The sequence below is a fragment of the Echinops telfairi genome, unplaced genomic scaffold (genome assembly GCF_000313985.2).
Source record: "Echinops telfairi isolate 266 unplaced genomic scaffold, ASM31398v2 ScPeMD7_7400;HRSCAF=8409, whole genome shotgun sequence".
Lineage (NCBI taxonomy): Eukaryota > Metazoa > Chordata > Mammalia > Afrosoricida > Tenrecidae > Echinops > Echinops telfairi.
The window spans coordinates 18,057,075-18,079,699 of record NW_022111300.1 but is presented as its reverse complement, the minus strand read 5'-3'; the positions used below and the strand labels follow the sequence as shown (position 1 = coordinate 18,079,699).

The 22,625-nt window shown below is 43.0% G+C and overlaps 1 protein-coding gene across 1 annotated transcript in view; it reads right to left on the bottom strand.

Moving 5' to 3' along the window:
* Positions 1 to 22,341, bottom strand: part of DSG2 (desmoglein 2) — a 31,210-nt gene extending 8,869 nt beyond the window's left edge. Inside the window, exons 1-11 of the mRNA XM_004703077.2 lie at positions 22,288 to 22,341; positions 21,852 to 21,914; positions 19,284 to 19,418; positions 17,346 to 17,507; positions 17,067 to 17,211; positions 15,669 to 15,835; positions 12,681 to 12,818; positions 12,365 to 12,550; positions 7,785 to 8,050; positions 5,141 to 5,283; positions 4,643 to 4,870 (exon numbers count right to left, since the gene is read on the bottom strand). Coding sequence (XP_004703134.1) covers positions 4,643 to 4,870; positions 5,141 to 5,283; positions 7,785 to 8,050; positions 12,365 to 12,550; positions 12,681 to 12,818; positions 15,669 to 15,835; positions 17,067 to 17,211; positions 17,346 to 17,507; positions 19,284 to 19,418; positions 21,852 to 21,914; positions 22,288 to 22,341 — 1,687 coding nt within the window. The remainder of the gene's footprint in view (positions 1 to 4,642; positions 4,871 to 5,140; positions 5,284 to 7,784; positions 8,051 to 12,364; positions 12,551 to 12,680; positions 12,819 to 15,668; positions 15,836 to 17,066; positions 17,212 to 17,345; positions 17,508 to 19,283; positions 19,419 to 21,851; positions 21,915 to 22,287) is intronic.
* Between the last annotated feature and the right edge of the window lie 284 nt (positions 22,342 to 22,625).

Below are 22,625 nucleotides of genomic sequence, written 5' to 3'. Positions count from 1 at the left end.
AAAGGAAAAGGAAACGAGTGCTTACCAAAGAAGAGGTACAATGAAGTGACAGAAATCTTCAACGCTAGTTAGAGTCAGCTCCACTCTGAGGAGTCTTATTCTTCCTTAACTTGTCTACGGGCGTACACTGTGCGCTTGTGAAATTAGCCTATCAATGCCACCAAGGCAGTCTGAGAGCAAAGAACCCCATTTGGATATCTTTATTGCATGAGTAAACAAATGAGAGCCATCTACCTAATGGCAGGAACTGTCCTATGCACTAGGAATATGGTAAAAAAAAAGTTCAACGACTCATCCAGTTCCAACATTTCTGTTTTTAGATAGAAAACCAATGTGCTCTTCTGGAGAGGCAACAGGGCAGCGGGCAGACTCCAGAGCCAGGTGGTGTGAGTTCAGGTCACGATGGCAACATTAGAACTGTCTGTGCCTTTGTTTCCTTATCTGTAAAATAATGGTCTCAAAGTTTTAGATGTTTAGGGTAAGAGGTTGCCGTGAGTTGTTTCTCCCTTTAATATTTGGAAAGTGTCTGGCATATTCTAAACATCACATTTGCTAAATAAAATAAATATGTGTTGGTATCCCAGGAAAGAACCACTGAGACATGAATACAAATTTAGCCCAAAGAAAGGCCAGCTCCAACCAAGACTAAGATTTCTAGGCTGGAGTCCCTGGCTTTGGTGAGTACAAATTAGATGCTGTGAGCAAAGATGCCAAACACCTTTCAATTTCTGAGACCCATGCTTTGATTAAGGGGCCATGGTAGCGGAGTGGACTACACACTGAGCTGCTAACCACAGGGTCAGCGGTTCTAATCCACCAGTGGCTCTGAGGGAGAAAGACGAGGCAGAAGCTTCAGACAGCCAAAGGGGAAGTTGTGCCCTGTCACTCAGGGCCACTCTGAGTCAGAATGGACCCTATGACAGCGAGTTTTGATTGAGTGATTTCATGACCAGAAAAGAGGGCGGTGTGACGTGCCCTCTGATGTCTACCACCTCAGAGCTCTTGCCAACAGAAAACCTGATCTACATGAGTTCTATCAGTCACCAAGGCAATTCGTCCTGAATGGGGAGGCAACTTCAGTTAGTGCAGGGCCTGACTCTTTCTTTGAGTGAGCCCTAGGCCCTCAGAAGATTGAGAAGTAAGTAGCAGGCCCATTTAAACAAATCAAAGACACAATTTTAATTTTTTTACGTTAGAACATATCTATTTGCATATTTTTCTATACTTGCAATATTGAAAAGAAAATTAGCCTTACTTATGAGATAGCTTTGTGACTTCAGTGTACTCGTGATTTTAAGGCAATAATATCAAGAATTTGGGCAGTAACTCCCAGCACAGACTTGTTGGATACATTTGGATCCACACTGTAACACCTCTTACCTCAGTAATTCTTACTTGCATTATTCCTCATCCCAATCAGTCCATTAATTAATTAATTGAGTGAGTGGTTTTTATTGTGGATTGAGGGGTGTTTACCGAGGAACTCAGTCGTCCTTTCAATAAGTCATCGATGTTGTATTTCTTGTCCCTGGATGGTTGTCGTTGCTAGGTGCCGTCCAGTTGGCTCTGCTTCGCAGCAGTCCGATGGACCACAGGATGAGCCCCTGTGGGCCCTGTGCTAGTCTCACAATTGTTGCCACGTGTAAGCCCACTGTTGGCAGTCCCTGTGTCAATCCATCTTGTCGAGGTTCTTTCTCTTTTCACTGCCCTCTGCCAAGCAGGGTGCCCTTCCCCAGGGGCTGGTCTCCGGCGAACAGGTCCAAAGTATGTGAGATGAAGTCCCACCATCATTGCTTCCAAAGAGCATCCTGCCCGTATTTCTTCCGAGACAGACTTCTTTTGGCAGTTGACGGTCTGTTCAATAGTCTTTGCCAGCACTATCATCCAAACGCCTCGATTCCTCTCAGTCCTCCTTTTTCAATGTCCAACGTCCACCTGCATAGGAGGCAACTGAAAATACCCTGGCTTGGGTCAGGCACACCGTCATCCTCAAAGTAACATCTTTGCTTTTCAGTGCTCTAAAAAGGTCCTGTGCAGCAGGTGTACCTAAAGCAGCTTGTCTTTTGATCTCTTGACTGCTGCGTCCACGAACATTGATTGTCGATCCAAGCAAAACGAAGTACTTGACAGCTTCAATCTTTTCACCATTTATCATGATGCTACTTATTAGTCCAAACTAAAAAAACCTCACTATTCTGGAATCAATGCCAACAACATAGCAACCCTTTAGAATATGTGGGTCTCTGAGATTGTAACTCTTTACGGGAGTAGAAAACCAGTCTTTCTCCCGTGGAGCGGCTGGTGGATTCAAACTGCTGATCTTCTGGTTAGAACCCCAATCCATAACCTCTCCACCACCAGGGCTCCTTACCTAGTGGTCCAGTTGTGAGGATTTTGGTTTTCTTTACACTGTGGTGTAATCCATATTGAAGGCTGCAGTCCTTGATCTTCATGGGCAAGGGCCTCGAGTCCTCCTTGCTTTCAGCATATCCCAGGTGGCTTGTAAGCCTTCTTCCGATCCTGCTACTGTATCCTCCATACAGTCCAGCTTCCCTGAGGATTTGCTCAGCATACAGATTGAACACGTTTGGTGAGAGGGTCTCACCCTGACGTACACACCTTCTTGATTTTTACACCGTACAGTTTTCCCTTGTTCTGCGTATTGGCATTTAGTGCTAGGAAGGTCTTATCTATTATTCAAAGCCTTGTAAAATGATTAAGAACCTCAAAGTTAAGAATAACTGGGATTTAAAATGAAATGTAACTGAAGTAAATATTAATTCTTCAAAATAAAAGTCATTTTCTGGATAGACATTTCCCCCCATATAAAAGTCCTTCTGAAGGCTTCCCTTAAGTTCACCTCAGTAGGCAAACAGCCTGGGCTGGGGCATCTGACAGACTGACTGACTGATTTCATTCTGAATTGGGGGAAGGTTTACAGCGCAAAATCACTTTTCCACTCGGTAATTCTCATACATTTTGTCTTTGGTCATTGATTCAGTCTGTACAATAGAACATCACTCTCGCCCTTCCTGTGTTTCTCATTTGCCTCCTTTCTCCTTCCTAACCCTTCAGAGCATTGTCACTGGGTGAATGCTGCCCTTTTGACCTCACGTGGCTGACTTTTCTAGAGTGGGAGCACCTCCCTAGTGTTCCTGTTCCCTTTATAGACCTGTGTGTTGTGCGGCAGAAAATTGAGCCCCAGGGGTGAGCTCATTTCTAGACCTAGAAGGTGACTAAGGGCCATCGTCGCAGGGGTTCCACCAGTCTCTTTGACCAGTAAACTGGGTATCTTTTATGATTTTGAGTTTTGTTCTACATTGTTCTCCATTCTACCCAAGATGTTCTAATTTAATCTTTTCAGAGGCGTTGATAGTGATAGCCGGGCACCACCTAGTTCTTCTCATCTCAGGGTTGTGAAAGTTAATTTCCCCCTGCGCCAATGGTCCGTTGGAAGAATTGTTTCCATGTATCTTCAGTTTTGTTCACTCTCTTTCTTGTGCACCGTGGATGGCCACTCATGAGCTGCTAAGATCCCAGTTGCTACTCACCAAAGCAGAATGTAGAACATTGTCTCTGTGGACTGTGTTATACTAATTCACCCGTGTCCCTCAAATCCATGGTTCTTCGCTCCAGGTTCAGTGACTCGTCCCCTCAGGGTGTCTGGTTGGGGCTGGGAAGTTTTCATACTTCGCCCCTCTATGTGCCACCACATTCACGGATTATATTCGCAGCAAAGGTAAATGCACATGTAGAAATAATCCTTGGTCAGACCTGCCTGTTCATATGCACAGTCCCCCGCTCCTCAGAAGACCTGTCCAGCTTTCGTGTCTAGCCTTTCATCCACCCACCGATCACCATGACGGCACGACTGTGTGTAACCGTATTTGCCTCTAAAGAGATCATGTCAAACTTTGGTCTTTGAACAAGTTCCTCTAGTGAAGCCAGGGCTCCTGGGGCTTTCATCAGAGAGGGATATTATGGGATGTGAATCAAATAAGATAATGCATATGAATGCCAGGACAGCATATGTCCGGTTAATGAAATTACTATCCCACACCTCAGGCTTTCCTAAAGGTGCCCACTCCTCAGTGTCAGAGTCAAAACAGCTACTTCAAGAGATATCTGGAGGCCACTCCTTCAACTTTAAGTTGCCAGTCAGATTATTTCCTTCCCTTGCCCCTTCTGTTATCTCAGATGAGATGTTAATATAGGCAGATAAAAGAAACCTTGCTTGGAGGGTCAGAATCTCATTTTATACACTTTTATGAGGAACCTTGGAGTTGCAGTGGTTAAGTCCACAATTAAATATAAATTAAAAACCAAATTCACTGCCACTAATTCAACTGCCACTCATCGTGGCCCTGCGGCACGGAGCAGAACTGCCCCTGAGGGTCTCTGAGGCTGTCAATCTTTATGCCAGTCAAAAGCCTCTTGTTTGTCCCCTCCGGTGGGCTGGCAAGTTCACGCTGCTGACCATGGAGTGAACAGTCCACCGCAGAATCCACGACACGCCCGGGTCTCCTAGTCGCCATGTAGGGAATCGAATTCATGAGGAGAAACACAGTCTTTGTTATAACGATCTTAGCTACCCATCACGACTGATATTTAGATTATAACGCAGTCTAATGATTTTGCTTACTCTCTTGTTGGACTATTTTCCATTTCTCCGCCATTCCAGGTGGCTTGTCAATGACAGAGAAAGTGAAAGGCCCGCTGTTGGGATGTCCATCCCGGTCCTGGGCAGTAACGTTCACATAAGGGGCATCATAACAGACACTCCGCACGGGGTCCACCAGTGTGGGACAATTGTCATTGATGTCTTCAACCATGATGACAATGGTGCCGGTGATGGTTTTCCTAGGGTAATCTGGGAGGGATAAAGAAAGGACACGTTGCTGATAATGGACCGAGTTTAAATTTGGTAAGGGGAAGATAGTAACCAAGTTAGTATATTGCCTATAGTAGCTAGATTTTCATAGTCAAACCAAGTATCGTGAACTAATTGACTAGACAAATAAAAACATGCGCGTTTACCCCTTGGAAAGCTTTGGGTTCTAGCTAAGAGCCAAAATGGATCTCAGAGGTGGGAAAAAACTCTATACACAGCTAATCAAGAAAAATATATTTGATGACTTACCTTCTGATACAGCTATAATTTTTGTGGTGTATGTACCATTTATGACATATTTGGATTCAAAGTCAGGAATTTTTACAAGTTTAATCTCAGAGGTACGAGTATCCACAGAGATCCAATTATCTACATCTTCCCATTTTGTATATCTGTTATAAATAGAGCAGAAAATTAATCTGAATCATGAATACTTGGGACTAACATATTTAGGACTTACAAGTCTTTCAGGCCTAATTTCTGCCTTGTTATTTTCTAATGGCGGGCAGTAGGTTTGAATGTGTTCGTTTCTTGAAGGCACAGCAAAGCCCCTTCTCTTTCATACACGTCACTCTTACGTGGTACTCCTCAGTTTTGGAAGGAACCACAGTGACCAGGCAGGTGAGGGCACTCCCTCTTGGCACACTAACTCAGGAGGTAGTAAGTTCCTCCGCAGTGTGTCCAATAGCTTTTGGCCTAGTCCCCCTTCAATTTGGAGGCCTTCGCAGGTAACTGACCAAAACTGGTGGGGAAAAGTCTCCCATGCTATTAAATACTATCAATATTTTTAAACATCAACTTTCAAAATCTGCGATTGTCTTACATAGAAGCACTTTTACATTTGGGGAAGTTGTTGATTTTTATGAGCAGTTGGTTTCTTTCAGGTAAAACTGGGTGAAAGTGAAAATAAGACAGGTCAAGTGATATTGGCTTGCTTTCTTCAAAGCAAAGAGAATTTGGGTGGAAAGAGACAGCTTTGGGGAAGCAAGAGTGTTCAGACTAAAGTTTCAGGAAGAGTTGCAGTTAAATACCAGCAAGCCCAAACTATAACCAAATACAAATGCATGTAAAGCTTGTTCAAGGAATCAAATTGATAAATTATCTTCTATGAAGCATCTCTTTAGGCACACAAGGACAATGACTAATTCCCAACAGTATTTATTACAGTGCTATTTTAGAAAATCCCCGTTATGTATTCAAACAAATTTGATCTAACGCTGAATGATTTTTTTTACCAGTAATAAGTTTGGCTTCTCACATGGATTTCTCCATTTCGCGTCTGGGATGTTAAGGCTTGGGCTTTGTTGCATTCCATGGTCATAAGGGCTCATTTTGTGACAGAATGTTTTGTGTGATATCTTTTAAAGTATCTGCTAACACTTCTCTTTTAATGAAAATCAGACACCATTAAGGAAGGATGGCAGGCCAAAATACCCATTAGCAACTGATGCATTGAGGGCTCTGTGAAAGAATAAAACTTGCCAAAGTTAGAGGAATGCTGTTTCTGCTGTCCTTATCCAGGTTTCAAAACAGCAACCACTAAGCAGTTAGATGAATGTTTGGGAAATAGGCCATGACTCTGAGTCAGAAATTATCATAAGGAAAGTTCAACCTTTGTTCTGGGGGATTCAATTAGGGTCCGCCTTGGCAGATAGAGGAGCCCTGGTGGCACAGCGGTTACACGTTGAGCTGCGATCTGAAAGGCTGGAAGTTCAAAACCACCAGCCACTCCAAGGGGGAAATACAGGGCTTTCTAGTTCTGTAAACAGGTATCGTCTCAGACACAGCAGCAGTCCTGTCTGGCTAACGGGGTTGCTGTGAGTGGGTCTCGACTTGATGGCAATGAGTTGGGGTTTTGTTTTTGTTGGGGGGGTGGGGTGTAAGTGTATAAATGTTTGCTGTAGAGTTGATTCTGACTCACGGCGACCCCAGGTGTATTCCAGTAGCACTATGTATGCTCCCTGAGTTTTCAAGGGCTGATTTTTTGGGAAGTAGATTGCTTTTTCCAAAGGCACCATTGGGTGGACTCAAACCACCAATCATTGGGCTAGCAGCTACTACGTTACGTTTTCACTACCCAGGTACAAAGCCAAGGCAATCAAAACTACCACCGAATTTAAAGAGGTACAATTGGTTCTTGTAGGGAAGGCAGGGGGGCGGGGGGAGGGAAGGGGTTACAGCTAGAACTATTTGCTAATATTATCTTAGAAAAGGGCATTTGATCATTCTGGCTGCTGGACTCCATTAAAATAAGAGAAATTTCCATGAAAATAAGAGGTTGTTGAAGAGATTTTTCACATTCCCATTTTTACAATAGCCAGGCCAGGGCCCAAATACACTGTCTGACAGAGCGCTGGCACAGCGGCCTCCAGGCCTCAGGGCGATCAAGCAGCCACATAGCTCTGGCACCAGCAGCAGGAGTGTGTGTGAGAATGTCCAGAGCAGCAGTGGATCTGTCGATTTAGCTTGAAAATATGAAAGAACCATGCACATCTCAGGTGTCATTATAGATTATTGGCATCAAAGTGGCTGTGTGGGGACTATCTTGTCTTTTCTACCACCAAAACCCCAAACCAGGACAGTTGCTCTAAGTAAGTAAGACCGATGTTAGGAGGTTTCTTTCTGAGCTTTTCCTGTGTTGTTTTTCAACCTCCTCTAGTTGTTTCTGAGGTTAGCATCCCAGCCTCATCTTAACACCTGAGCGGACGGCCCAAGGCATTCCTCCTGGCCTCTGCGCTATAGGTGCACCTTTGGGGAATCTAAACTGTAGAACTTTTGGGAAGCACACAGCTGTGGTATCAAGGAAGGAATGTTCAGTTTTCCCTGTGAGCTTTGAAAATACGTATTTAAATCACTTAAGGTGAGGAAATGTATTCCTTTTACTATCTCTTACTTTACACGGGTTGTTTTTCCAGTGTCTTCATCAAAAACTTGAAATTTTCCAATTATTCTGCCTTGGCTTGATCTGTCCGTGTGCTCACTGGCATGCACCGTGATTGTGCTGCTTTTAAAACGAATGCCTTCTTGCACATTTTGCACCTTTACTCGGATGGGAATGGGTGTGGGCTTGAATGTATTCTTCACTGATTTGTGGAAAGCTGCTTTATTCGTGACGACAATACTGAAGTCAAGGTTCTTCATTTCTTCATAATCCACTTCCTAGAAAGGTGAACACAAAGGGAGCGCTTTGAAAGCAGAAACAACTAGAAGGTCGCGCGCGCGCGCGCGCGCACACACACGGCTCTCCTGTTAGATACCACAATCACCTAGGAAATACAGCAGGACTATGTTCCAACCTCTTTGCTGATCCACCCACTGGCCTCAAATGGATTTGGACTCATCATGGTGAAGCTGCCTCAGGCTGTCATCTTTCATGAAAAAAACAAAGCAAAAAAACCCCCCAAAAAACCAAACCCAAAATCAAACAACAACCAAAACCCCCCATTAAACCAAAAACACTGCCGTCAAGTTAATTCGGACTCCTAGTGACCCCCAGAGCAGGGCAGAACTGACCCTTGGATTTCCAAGGCTGTAATCTTTATGGGAGCAGAAAACTTTGTCTTGCTCCCAAGAAGTGGCTGGTAGCTTTGAACTACTGACCTGGAAGTTCACAGCCCAATGGATTAATCACTACGCCTCCCTGGCTTGTTGTTTAAGGAAGCGTTTGGCCACAACTTCCTCCTGAGGAGACTGGTGGATTCTAAGCGCTCACCTTTTGGTTAGCAGCTAAGTACTTAAAATATTGCTGCCACCAGCGCACCTTCCTTTACTGACATCAACAATGACACAAAAAAATTTTTGTCATGTTGTATATTCATCAAGAGTGAGCGTGTTTAGCAAGCATCTATTTTCTATAAAAAATAGAAGAGGTTAAAAAAAACCCGTTTAACAATCTTAAGATTTATTTTTCTGCTTGATGAAAAAGAGTGATTTATGAATCTTCGATATGAACTAATATTCCGAAGCAACAAAGCCCACATGGAAGAAGCAACCTAGCCGGTGCGACCTTAGTGAATGAGGGGGAGGGGGAGAGCGGAGTGGAGACCCAAAGCCCTTTTGTAGGCCACTGGACATCCCCTTACAGAAGGGTCTCGGGAGGAAATGAGCTAGACAGGGTGCGATGTAGCAACGATGAAAACTACAACTTTCCTCTAGTTCCTAAATGCTTCCCCCCGCCCATCATGATCCCAATTCTACCTTGCAAGTCTGGCTAGACCAGAGGATATACACTGGTACAGATTGGAACCGGAAACACAGGGAATCCAGGGAGGGTAGAGGGAGGGTGGTTGGAAAGGGAGAACCGATTACAAGGATCTACAGATAACCTCCTCCCTGGGGGACAGACAACAGAAAAGTGCGTGAAGGGAGATGTTTGACAATGTAAAACATGACAAAATAATAATTTATAAATTATCAAGGGCTCATGAGGGAGGGGGGAGCGGGGAGGGAGGGGAAAAATGAGGAGCTGATGCCAGGGGCTTAAGTGGAGAGCAAATGTTTTGGGAATGATGAGGGCAATGAATGTACAAATGTGCTTTACACAATTGATGTATGTATGGATTGTGATAAGAATTGTATGAGCCCCTAATAAAACAATTAAAAAAAAAGAACTAATATTTCTCTAAGTGTGTTCCTTAAAATGTGTCCCTGTGCGCCAGTGAACAGGGCTACAGAAGGTTTGGTAGCTCTGTCTGTCTCACCCCTAACATACATTCACGCTGCTTATTCGTGTAAGAACTAAGAGTACCTGGAGCCAAGAAAATGGTTTTACTGTGTAAAACCCAGGGATTTTAAAATTTCTTCAAACCAGGAAGCCACACCCCCTCATTAGCATGCTATCTATTAACACCTGCTTTCCCAAAATTCCTTAAAAGATTAAATTCCTCTAAATACTCAACTCTTTGTAAAATATAGTTATTCATAATGTAATATAATCAGTGATGTAATCATTAGCAGACTATCTTTTAACATCTGCTTTGTCACAGTGCTATAAAAGATTAAATTCCTCTGAATACTCTACTCTTCTTGTAGTTCTTCGTAATGTAATATAATCAGTGGTGTAATCATTAGCATACTGTCTTTTAACATCTGCTTTGCCACAGTGCTATAAAAGATTAATTCCTCTAAATATGCCACTCTTCGTGATAAGTAGTTATTCATGTAACTAGTGATATTATCAGTTGATCCTGGTATACATATTTTATGTTGGTATACATATTTTATTTTCCTACTTTGCTATTTTGTTTTTATAGGCATTTCTATAGTATTCTACAGTGGTCCACTGTTTAGAAGTCCTAACTAATAGGAGCCCTGGTGGCGCTATGGGGTAAACACTGGCTGCTAGCGGCAAGGCTGGGTGTTCAAACCCACCAGCCGCTCTGAGGGAGAAAGCTGAGCCTATCTGTTCCTGTAAAGATTTACAGCTGGGCATCCCTATGCAGGATCTCTGGGAGTCAGAATCAACTACATGGGAATTAACTTAGCCATTCTGTTATTAGTCTTTAGTTATTTGAAATTATCAAGTACAATTAATACTGCTTTGAATACTTCAATAATGTTTTTGTTATTGTTGAGTTTTTACTAAAGAATTACTGACCTGAAGTGTATTTAGTTTGTATCGTGTGTGTTTGTGTTTAACTTTTCAAAAAATTGCCAAAATAGCTGTGCCATTTTACATTCTCTCTAGCGGTTTCTATGGTTTCCAGTCTCTGTTTGCCAATGACACTGGGCATGGCCACTTTTTTTGATGACGGCCATTCTTGTGGGCGCGTAGGAGGGATCCCACACACTGTGGTTTTCATTTACATTTTCCCTAAAGAGTTAAGAGCATCGTCTCATACGTGTATTTGCTAATTTGTGTATCTTCGTGGGCGGTACATTATTAAAAACATCTGTTAAAATCAGTTTTTAAAAATCGGGTTGCCTAAATTCCTTTTAGGAGCCTTGGCGTCACGAGCCATACAATTGATTATGTGCTGGACGACCAGCTGCAAGCTTGGCAGTTGGAACCACTGCAGACAGTCTGGGAGACAGGCCTGTGGATCCACTTCCAAAGGGAAACCCTGTCCACGGCCAACAACAACTTCCTTTTGAGAGAATTTGATTTGTTGCCCTTACTTTTGCAAAACATTTTCATGGTAAGTCTATAGTTTTCTCAATCTGTTGTTTTCATTGCAATAGTAGTTTTACTATATTTTATCCATGCCACTCTTGGTAGAAATGATGACATCCTTTGTGCCAGCAGGGTACACCCCCACCTCTTTCATTCATCACTGTATGACTGTGTGTTACTTCTCTGTATATGTGCTACATTCATCACTATCTAATTACTTCTCTTTATGTGTGTTACTGAGGAAACTATCCCAAGACATCATCATTATGGTTGCATTTATAATTCATGATTAAAAATGGTATGGATTTTTATATAAACAAGTAGCTCTATTTTGTATCCAACGATACGATCCATTTCTTCAGTTATCATAGAATGGCCTCTCTCTTAAAACATAAGGTCATGTTATTCTAGTTTCTTCTACTTCAAAGACAATAGTTTAAATACATCGAGTACCTACAATAAAGGGTACCTACAGCTATTACCGTGAAACTTTGTGCCATTCTCTATTATCCACTTCTATCATCTTTATTTGTAACTTAATAAATATAGTGCTTTGAAAGTCGTACCTTTGTATTTTATTTTAAAATCTTGGAAGTTTATTCTACCATAAACCATTTTAAAATACATTGATATTTTTCCTTCATTTATTTTGGGAGATAAAAATCATTCTTGTGCTTTTTGTTTTGGGGGAAAAATATGTGAGGTCATAAGTCCCAAATGTAGAAGGCTCTTATGTTTAATAAGACGATCCAATTTTTAATTCACTTGGTTCCATTAAGCACAAGAGGTTAAAACATTTCAAAAGCTGATGCCCCAATAAACTCACTGCCATCAGTTAGTTCTGACCCGGAGCGACCTTAGACGACAGAGTGGATGAGCCCTTTTTGGTTTCCGAGGTTGTAAGTCTTTCCAAGTGCGGAAATGCCTCATCTTTCTCCCAAGGGGTGACTGGTGCATTCAAACTGCTGACCTAGTGGTTAGCACTCCAATGAGTAATCCACTCCATGCCCAGGGCTCCTAGCATTGCACATGTGGCTTCAGACTTACTGATGTGGGGGCAGCCCTGGCAGGTGATCTCAGGGGCAGAAGGACAAGCCTTCTGTAGGTGTGGCCATAATCTATTACAGTGGAAGAGAACCCCTCAATACATCTAAGTGAACAGGCTGGTTCTATGAGGCAAATCCAAATCGTGGTGTGACCACTTACTAACTAGAGAAGTTGAGCAAATAAGGGTAGCCTTTATTTCAGACAATTCTGGTGCCTGGTAATTGAGTTTTAAAGCACTTACAAAATGCTTTGGCTCAAACAATATTCGTTTCCTCCATCTTCTCCCATCCCAATTTTGAAGGTTACATACTTACCTTAATAAGAGTCACAATCCCTTCATTCGTGAGCGTATCAGTTTCTATATGGAAATAACTTGCTGCATGTCCTGATGCAAATGTAAAATTTGCTAACCAATTATCTGAGCCAACTTCATCTAAGTCAAACACTCTAATGCGCATAACTTCAACATTGGCTTGGTTTTCTTGAACAGACCCTTCATACTGCAAAAGACGAACATATTTTATTGCCTTTAGATAGCAATGCAATACAAACTCAAGTAATATCCATATTTTTAGTTACAACTGAAATATAAACGAGGAAGCACATTTATTGGGAGAAATAAATAATTACCGCTTCATTTTCCACTACAGGTATATTGTCATTGACATCCAAAACACGGATCTGAACTTGAGCTTGTTTTACAGGTTTGTTTGTTATCTGTCCATTGCCATCTCTTGCTTCTACGATCAAAGTATAGCTGCTCTGTTCCTGGGGAGCAAAGGAAAATATCCAACTGGGCTGAAAAAGAATTGCTTACAAATCGTCCGTCTCGTTTTGGTTCACTTCATCATCCAGGGGCTGAGCCTCAGTTCAGTTAGTTCACTACCAAGGTTCATGACCGCTGGGAGCCATCTAAGATACTGCTTATTTGTAGTCAAAATTTTCATGAAAAGGGCAAAAAAAGACCTAGAGGAGGGGCTGATAATCAAATTCTGAACCATGTCACTGGTGACATTATCAGATAAGTCCTGGTGGCATAGTGGGCCAAGCCTTGGGCGGCTAATTACAAGGTCAGTGGTTCAAACCCACTAGACACCCCTAGGGAGGGAGATGAGGCTGTTTGTTCCAGTAGAGATTTATAGGGAGCAGTTCTACACTGCCCCCTGGGGTCACGATGAGTCAAAATTGACTCAATGTCAGTGAGTTTGGAGGGCTTTTTGGGGGTGGGGTGTGAGTGTGTGTGTGTGTGTGTGGGGGGGGGTTATGGTGGGGGTGTGTGTGTGGAGGGGCAGGTTTGAGATGATCAGGAGAGAAGTGTCTTCTTAGCCTAGTCTGGAGAAAGGAGGGCTGTTTAAAATGTAGTTAATTCTCCACTGGGTCGTGGATTGGTTTCATTGGTTCTTTCTAGAAGTTTAGGAGAAACGAAAAATGAAACCCTGTCTCCACTCGGTCAGTGCGGGCAAGCTTGATGAAATTTGTCAAGCTATCCCTAGAGAGATGATGTTTACAGAACTCGGTATCTAAAGTGAGAAGTCACCGCGGTCTCCTACTCTGGCTGCACTTTCTCCACTTTAAGGCAGAGGCAGACACCGGTACCGAGTGCCCGGGAGCCGACAGAGGCAGAACTACCCCGTGAAGGGCAGGGTAGCTCGGGGGCCAGCCTGCCTGTGTTCTGATTCTTACTTTGTCACTCACTCCCCCTGAGTTCCCTTTGTTACAAACGGGGTAGTAATTAGATGGGCATTAAATGAGCTAATCCATGTCAGGGCTGAGAACAACAAATAAGCACCAAGCTCACTGCTACGGAACTGGTTCCGACTTAGAGCGACCCGATGGGACAGAAAACACCTGCCCTTGTGGGTTTCTGAGACTGTCACTGCTTACGGGAATACACAGCCTCCTCTTTCTCCTGCGGAGCAGTTGGTGGGTTTGAACTGCTGATCTGGGTAGCAGCCCAATGACTAACCCAATATGCCATCAGGGCTCCTCCTAACACCACCTGGCCCATGGTAAATCCTCAATCTAAAAACAAACTCACTGCCACTGAGTTGATGATGACTCTGGGCGACTCTACTGGACAGGGCAGAACTGCCCCTGTGTGTTTCTGAGACTGTCACTCATTACAGGAGTAGAAAGCCCGGTGTTTCCCCTGAGGAGCAACTGGTGGTTTCCAACTGGGGACCTTGCAGTTAGCAGCCCAACTTAAAACAATTTCGCTTCTAAATCCTTAATAAGTGATAGTGACTATTATGAACTGGGCTTTCTTGACTTAAAAGAGCAGCTGTTACAATTGTACTGCCATTTCAAAGTAATGCTTTCCATAATTTTATGAGGGAGAGGTATAAAGTTTTAGCAGTAATAATATTCCTGGAGCCCAGGTGGCGCTATTGGGTAAGCATTGGACAACTAACTGAAAGGTCAGCAGTTCAAACCCAGCAGCTGCTCTGCAGGAGAAAGATGAGGCCGTTGGCTTTAGAGCCTCAGCTTCACAGCCTTGGGGACCCTACATCGGGTCGCCATGAGTCTGAATCGGCTCAGTGGCAGTGGCTTGTAGTGTTCTTGAGTATTAGAAAGATCCCCTGGGAATGTTGGGCACAACCTTGTCCTGCTCCGGGCAGAGTCGAATTCTTTTTTCAAACATTAAATTCTGCCCCCCTGGTGATAACCAGACAACACTTTGTACTTTTTTTGGTCTTGATCAACGTTTTACTCAAATACAGTCAAAATCTTTGTACATAGCATCTTCTTTATGGATTTCTCTCTCTTTTTAAATAAAAATCCAACCCCATTCTGTCCCCACCAACTACTGAATTTCCCTTCCAATTTGGGATTTCCAGAAACTGTCTCTCCAATACTATGATTTTATGACAGTCGGTGCGTGTGGTTTTCAGTTTGGAGCAGCATGCCTTCTCTGTCTAAATGCTAGCATGGGAGAGTGTTTTGAAGTTTCATGATACTCACAGCCATTGAACCAATGCTGACTCATAGTGACCCCCGCCTCCCTCACCCACTGTGGGTTTCTGAGACTCGTTAACAGTTTATGGGGGTAGAAAGTCCAGTCTTTCTCCTTGGAGCTGCTGGTGGTTTTGAACTGCCGACCATGCAGATCACAGCTCACCAGGGCTCCATCAGTTTCATTATCAAGCCACAAATTGCGGATGGCGGCCTTAGTATTCTCTAATACATAGAACCTTGACTGGAGAGGTTCTAGAACAGCACTGACCATAAGTAATTTACAAATTTCTAGTGGCTACCTTATGAAATATAAAAAGAAATGTATATTTTACCTGTGATATCCCAAATTGTATCATTTCAGCATGGAATCAACATAGAAAGGAAAGAAATTATTTTCATTCTTTTTATTTTCATACTAGCCCCCAACTTGGTGTGTCTTTTAGATTTATAGTATATTTTAGGGGAGACTAGTCAGTCATGCTTTAAGTGCCAACAGACACATGGGTTTAGTGGCTACCACTTTGGTTATTGGTGAGCACCCCCTTGGAAGGAGACAATAGGAAACATTCTCCTATAAATAAAGACTGGAGATCAAAGGCAAAAAGAAACAAAGAAACAGGGAAGAGATACTGGAAAGGACAGACAACATAAAATATCACTTACTTCTCTGTCCAACTTAAAAGATGTTGTAGAAATTTCTCCTGTGTCTTTATTTAAGTGAAACACTGGAGGGTAATTAGGCTCCTGGGAAACAATCTTATATGAAATTTTAGAATTTATAGTATTGGGTTCATCTGCATCTGTTGCATTGATTTTCATCACAATCGTATCTGGCATTAGAAACAAAAGTGTCTAAGCATGCTTACATGTTGTTATTTTCTTTATAATTTCAGCTTATCCCAAGAAGGATTCCAGGTACTTATCAAAATCATATACGTAGAGTTCAGAAATACCAAAAAAAAAAAAAAGTTCCAGATCAGGAAATCATTGAGGTGAGTGTAGGAATCCAAATGAAATATCAGGATGGAGCTGAGGTTAGTATTTCAATTCCTAGGGTGAAATCCTAACAGCTTCCTAATAGGAAGCTTACTTATAATACTTACTTATATACTCACTTATAATACTTATAAAACTTCCTAATAGGAAGCTTACTTATAATACGTCTAGCAGTGCATACAAAGAAAGCAGCATAATAAGATGTACAAGAAATTACTAGAAGAAACGGCACCTGTCTTAAGGTCACCACGGGTGGCGGAGGAAGAGTTTCCGCACAAAGGCACTGAGTTCATGGTAAGGGAGGCGGAACCGTGTGGAGCGGGCGGCAATAACGGTGGACAACACGAGGAGGGCAGTCCATGGCCCTGAGAAGTTGCTCAGTTGGTGAATGATCTGTCGTGTATATTTTTGCCAAAAATTGAAAAAAATTACACGAACAACAAGGAGTACAGGGAAAAAATGTTCTAAAATGGATTGTGGTAAAGATTGTGCAACTCTTCTTGATATGGTATGTGGATGAAATGCCAGTAAAAGAGTTTTTAAGTAAATAAATTCTATAATTCTGTAAAATGTGCAATTCTGATGTGTATTAAGTATAAACAAATCAGAAATATTATTGTTTGTATTGAGGAAAGAAAATCTCTCGTGAGTTTTCATATAGAACAGTTCCTGGAACAGGACTGGCAGTGAACCTTACAGTACAAATCAATGAATTGTGGGGCCAGCAATTTATAGCCAGAGACCCAAATATCATAAGCCACCCGTTTTAAAATAAAGTTTTATTGAAACATGGCCATGCCCATTGTATCTATGTATCGCCAGTCACTGCTTACATGAATGGTTGCTGCAGAGGTCTACCTATTGCATGCATCTATTTCAGGGGTGAAAAAGATGTCATGTAAGGTCTTTTGAACTTATCGCTAAAAAGCAGTTCTCAACGTAGTTTATGGTTCTTTGTCGCGTGGGTGAGACTCAGCTTCCATTATGGTAGGGGCCTTCATGACCAGCCTACCGAGGGGACGCAATAACCCTAGGTGTTCATTTAGAAACATCACAGCTTCGTACCTGCAGCGCTCAGCTCTTCAATAGACCCCATAAAGACATCCTGTGTGAACACCGGCTCATTGTCATTGATGTCGAGGACTTTAATTCGTAGTTCTAAGGGTTTTTCTAGGTTGTTTCCATTTTTATCCAAAGCATAACCTATGAGCTGAAATGGTGCATACATAATAACGAGAAAGTAGATGGAAGCCAAGGTCATTGAACTGCCATAATAATAAAGACAATCAAGTAAATCCGAACCTAAGAACAATTGCAAACTCTTCAACGTAAAATAATGCTTACTAGAAAAAACGGTGTTTCTTCTCGATCCAGAATCTTGGTGACGTTCAATTCTCCGGTGTCTTCATTGAATTCAAAAATGTCAAAGGGGGGCTCTGTGATCCCCTTGCCGGTATACTTGTATGTGACTTTCAGCCTCCTTTCTTCTGCAAGGTCAGAATGAATCTAACACAGAAAGAACAGAGGCATGCCTAAAGTGTCATTCTCCGTACTCCACACCTGTGCATTTAAATAGACAGTTTCTCACGGAAGTTGTCCTGATGCTGAGGTGAGAGGGCACAGGATGAGGTTTAGAAGCACAAAAGGAACAATGGAGAAACTGGATCCAAATCCTGCCTCGGCCACTCACTAGTTATGTGACAGTTACTTTTCGGTGCCTTACTCAATTTTCTTTTTCTGTAAAGTGGAGAAAATAATATTTCTTACCTATCTCTGGTAGCGTAGTAGTTACGGGTTCTGCTGCGACCTGTAAGGTTGGCAATTCGAAACCACTACTGTCCCAAGGGAGGAAGACTGTTCCCTTAAACAGTTACAGTCTTGGAAACTCAAGAGGGGCAGTCAGTTCCACCCTGTCCTGTAGGGAAGCTATGAGTTGGCATTACTTGAGAACGTGAGTTTCGTTTTTCTTTTTGGCTCTTAGGGTTCTTGTGAAAATGAAGAGATGGCTGGGATACATGTTGAAGGGTGTCGATTTTAAATTAAACACATATGGTAAACATTGCAGTCAAAATCACCTCCGTGGACCCATTTGATTGCCTGGAATTATAAACAGGGCAACGTTCTGTAAAACCAAACTGACTGCCACCAAGTCCACTCCAGTTCCTCGTGGCCCCAGAGGGTTTCTGAGGCTGCAAACCTGTACGGGAGCAGACTGCCTCATCGTTCTCTCGAGGAGAGGCACGGAGGTTGGAGCCAGCCCTGTGTTTAGCAATCCAACACTTCCACAACAGTGTCCCCAGAGCTCCCAAACAGACCAGGGCCGGCAGGCGATTTAATAATGTTTCTAGCCCTCTGGGTCTAGCCGAGTGACCGTCTTTAGCTTCAATAGACAAATATGTTCTCCTGTCTGATTCTTTATTAGTGCGTGTTGCCTGTGGTTGGTTCCCAGTTGGTGGCTATTTTTCTTCCTCCAGTTATCCCTGAAACCACCCCCACCTAACCCACAAGGCCCCTTCGTGGTCCTGACACTTCAGGATGAGCCCCCCAGTTCCCACAGGTGTCCCTTTGCTCTGCAGTTGGGAGATGCAGTGAGAATAACTCAGGGAGTAGGAGGCGGCCCTTCCCCTCCTCTCCACCCACTCTGCACCAGGGTAGAACGGTGAACCGGAAGCAGTCTTATGATTACTTTCACTGAACTAGAGCCTGTCTCATTTTACCCCCAAGTGCATGCATACCTACAAACACATACTTCCTCCTAAAGATGAAAACATTCCACAAGTACATTATCGTATTTCCTTAACATTTTAAGGTGAGCCCAAAAGTCTTTTCACTGATTTCCCCCTAGTTTTATTGTCATATAATCCACACGTCATACAATTCATTAGTTCAATCACATCAAGAAAATTGTATCATCATCACCACAATCAGGTTTAGGACATTTTCTTCATTCTTGGACCCATCATTATTAGCTCCCCATTTTCCCCACCCTCCCAAAGGACCTTTACACCTGTTACTTACCTCTCCTGGCTTTCATATACATTTAAAAGACAAAGTAAAAGGAGTAACAACGCAAGAACCTCCACTGAAAAGAAAGCAGAACATACTAAACACGGACAAGCATGCGAGGCTCGGAAGGGAGCTCACATGACAGGGTGCTCACTGCATCTGCAGCCATCCATGGTCCCGTGCCTGCCGCAGGGTCCCACAGCTACTTAAACCCTGGTCTGGTCTCACACTGTATTTTAATAAAACACCCTGTTTCCGGTTATTCCTTCCACACACCTTGGCAATTGGATTCTTCTTGGACAGATTCTCTCCTTCTCGAAGCGCCACAGGGGCAGTGATCCAGGCCCGCTTCTGCCGAACGAGGTGCGTTTGTGTAGGAAGCAGCTTGTTTTCCTTTCTCCTGTTGAAGGTCTGCAATAGTACACAAGTGAAAGGAACAAATACCAACCCATATAACCCCTGTGGGTGTTCAAGGGTTGTCTTTAAGCTACAATCAGTGTGGAATGAAGAAAACTAGTGATTTTATAAATTGGCAAATCAAAAAGAGTATACCAATGACCCATGTCCAGTTCCTTGTTTGACAGTGAAATCTCATTGGTGCTGGCAACGAAGATGCAACGTATAGTGGACGGCTCAAAAAACATACAAACAAACAATGTGACTTGGAAGAATTACAGCCAGAATGCTCCTTAGCGGCAGGCCAGCATGGCGAGACTTGGTCTCACGGACTCGGGATATATTAACAGGAGAGACTAGTCCCTTGCAAAGGATCTTATTCCTGGTAAAGTGGAGGGGCAGCAAGAGAGGAAGCTCCCTGACAAGACAACTGACACGCGGACTGCCACAATGGGCTCAAACATGAGAACATGGTGAGGAGGGCCCAGGCCCGGGCGGTCTTTCATTCTGGTGTGCATAGGGTTGCTATGACTTGGAACGACCTCGATGGCATCTAACAACAAGCCCCCTCCCAACAAGACTAAGACAAGTGTGGCTACAGTGGTTGGTGGCCAGACACTGAAGGCAGAGACACGTTTACAGATGTTGTATTTAGAATAAGCACGCACACGGGTGGTTAACAACCTGTGATATGCTCTTGACACAACTTTGCTTGTCGAAGTTCTGCACACTACAAGACCCTGCTGACGAAGAGCAAGGACTACAGCCCTCAGTATGGATTGAAACTTCATGTAAAGGAAAAAGATCCTCCAACTGGACCAAGAGACCACGTCATGATAAAAGGAGAAAAACCGAGGCTGACAAGGATTTCCTTTTGTTTGGATCCACAATCAGCCGTCAAGAGATCAAGTGATGCACTGCATCGGTCAGATCTGCAGACAGAAGACCTCGGTAAAGTGTTGAAGAGCAAGGCTGTCCCTGGAGGATTAAAGTGTGTCTGGCCCAACCCAACGTCTTTTCAATCGCCTTGTAGCAGCGGGTTTCAACCTGTGGGTGGCGACCCCTTTGGGGGTCGAACGACCCTTTCCCAGGGGCTGCCCGATTCATAACAGTAGCAAAATGACAGTTATGAAATAGCAACGAAAATAATGTTATGGTTGGGGGGTCACCACCACATGAACTGTATGAAAGGGTCACGGCATTAGGAAGGCTGAGAACCACTGCCTTATATGCATGTAAAAATTGGGCAATGAATCAGGAGGACTTGTGGTGCTGGCCAAGAATACGGAAAGTACGCCAGATGCCAGAAGACTAACGGATCTGTCTCGGCAGATGCACGGCCAGAATGCTCTTCACAGGCAAGCGTGGCAAGACTTCATCTCATGGACTCTGGGCATATTATCAGGAGAGGCCCATCCTTCCAAAGGGCATCGTGCTTGGTCAAAGAGAAGGGCAGAGAGAAAGGAAGATCCCGGATGAGATGGGCTGACACAGTGGCTGCAGTCATGGGCTCAAACCTGAGAACCATGGCGGCGAAGGCGCAGGACTGGACAGTGCTTCCTCTTGTTCTTGGGGTCGGTCGGCACCCCAGCAAGCACCTCTGTGAACTGGAACCTCAGGAGCAATCATTTCTAACTTACCTTCATGTGGGTATGTTCACAACGAAGGGGAAACTTCAAGAAGTTGTCCACTATCTTTTTAAAAATGTTCGGTTGTGATTTAGGGTAAGGTTTGCAACGCAGCTTATCAGTTAAAGCTCATGCAGATTTTGTTTCCAGTTAGCTGGTTCAATCCCTTCAATGGATATTGCTTAACCTCAGTGTTTCCTACTTCCATTTTCTTCTAGGTTCATTTTCCCATGAAATTTTTGAAGAGCCCTTCTGTGTGTGTGTGTATTTGTGTGCGTGTGGCGTGTTGTGTGCCATCTAAGGAACACTGTAATACAATATACCTAGTATCCTAAGACCTGAAATGATGATGAGATTAGGTTTACCTTATTTTACTCACTTTCTTGCTCTGTTACGTCTCATATTTCAAAATATTTACATGATTGTAACTAGATTTTTGATGTATTTTTCTTTTTAAAAATTTATAACTTAAAAAAGCTACTATTTTTAAGAATTATAATATTAAAGTTTACAATGCAAAAATATAAAATCTCCTTCTACCTTCTCAATTATATTTAAGAGTCTGGCTAACAGTTTGAAGACTACCTTTTAAGATCATTTTATGGCAATAAAGTTTCTTCCATGTGCCAGAAATTACTTTACCTCCCCCCTAAGGAAGGTCATTTAGACTGCGGAAGATGCTGCCCTGGGCATGCCTGACTCTCTTCCTGTCCACTTGTTTGAACGGGCACAACTGTCCTCCAGTCGTGTGCAGAGAGGCGCAGCCAATTGTCTTTCAATCTGAGTCCAAAGGGCAGCAATCTTCCCCGCGGTTCCTTACCTCGAAGTGAAGTCCATTTCCGAAGTTAAAGCAGATCTGTAAAATAAAATGATTTATTTGGAACTTAATAGTTTATCACCAAATTCAGTTTAAATATATTATTAACGAACAATCTATTGCTTAGGTTATACATAGTGGCAACAACCAAAACAAATTTATCAACAATTATTATCACCTCTGCCAAAATAAACGTTTAAATGTTCCCCTTTGCCTTCTTCCAGAGGAACGAGTCTATATTCTCTATAACCCACTCTCCGTCTTCTGGAAATTTCAGAAACAAGTATCTTTCCAAAATAACACGCCAAAGCAGAAAACAAATACTTTCGCCTTAGCCATTGCCTAATCATCCTTTTTGGTTTTCATCTATTGTACATGAATTATTTATAATCTGCTTCAGTTAGAATGTTCTGTTTTGTGTGCTGTTTTTGCATCTTACCTTCAGGGTACACTGAGCCATGAAATCTAGGTGTTCTATCATGGGGATATACATCTTCCATGTTTCTTCGGGAGTCTATCTCACAAGACATATTCTTATTCTAGACCTTTACCCCCACCGGTGGGCATCTTTGGTAATGTCGGGAGACATTTTTCGCTGTCACAACTGGGGATTGTAGGGTGCTTGCTGCTGGCATCTACTGAGTAGAGCTCAAGGCTACCCCTCAACATCCTACCACCCATGATACATCCTCTGGCCACCCACTCTTAGAAAGGGTGTCTCTAAGGCATTCGCTAACACTGTGAAGGGTGCTTTTTACCTGGGGAGCCTTCACCTTT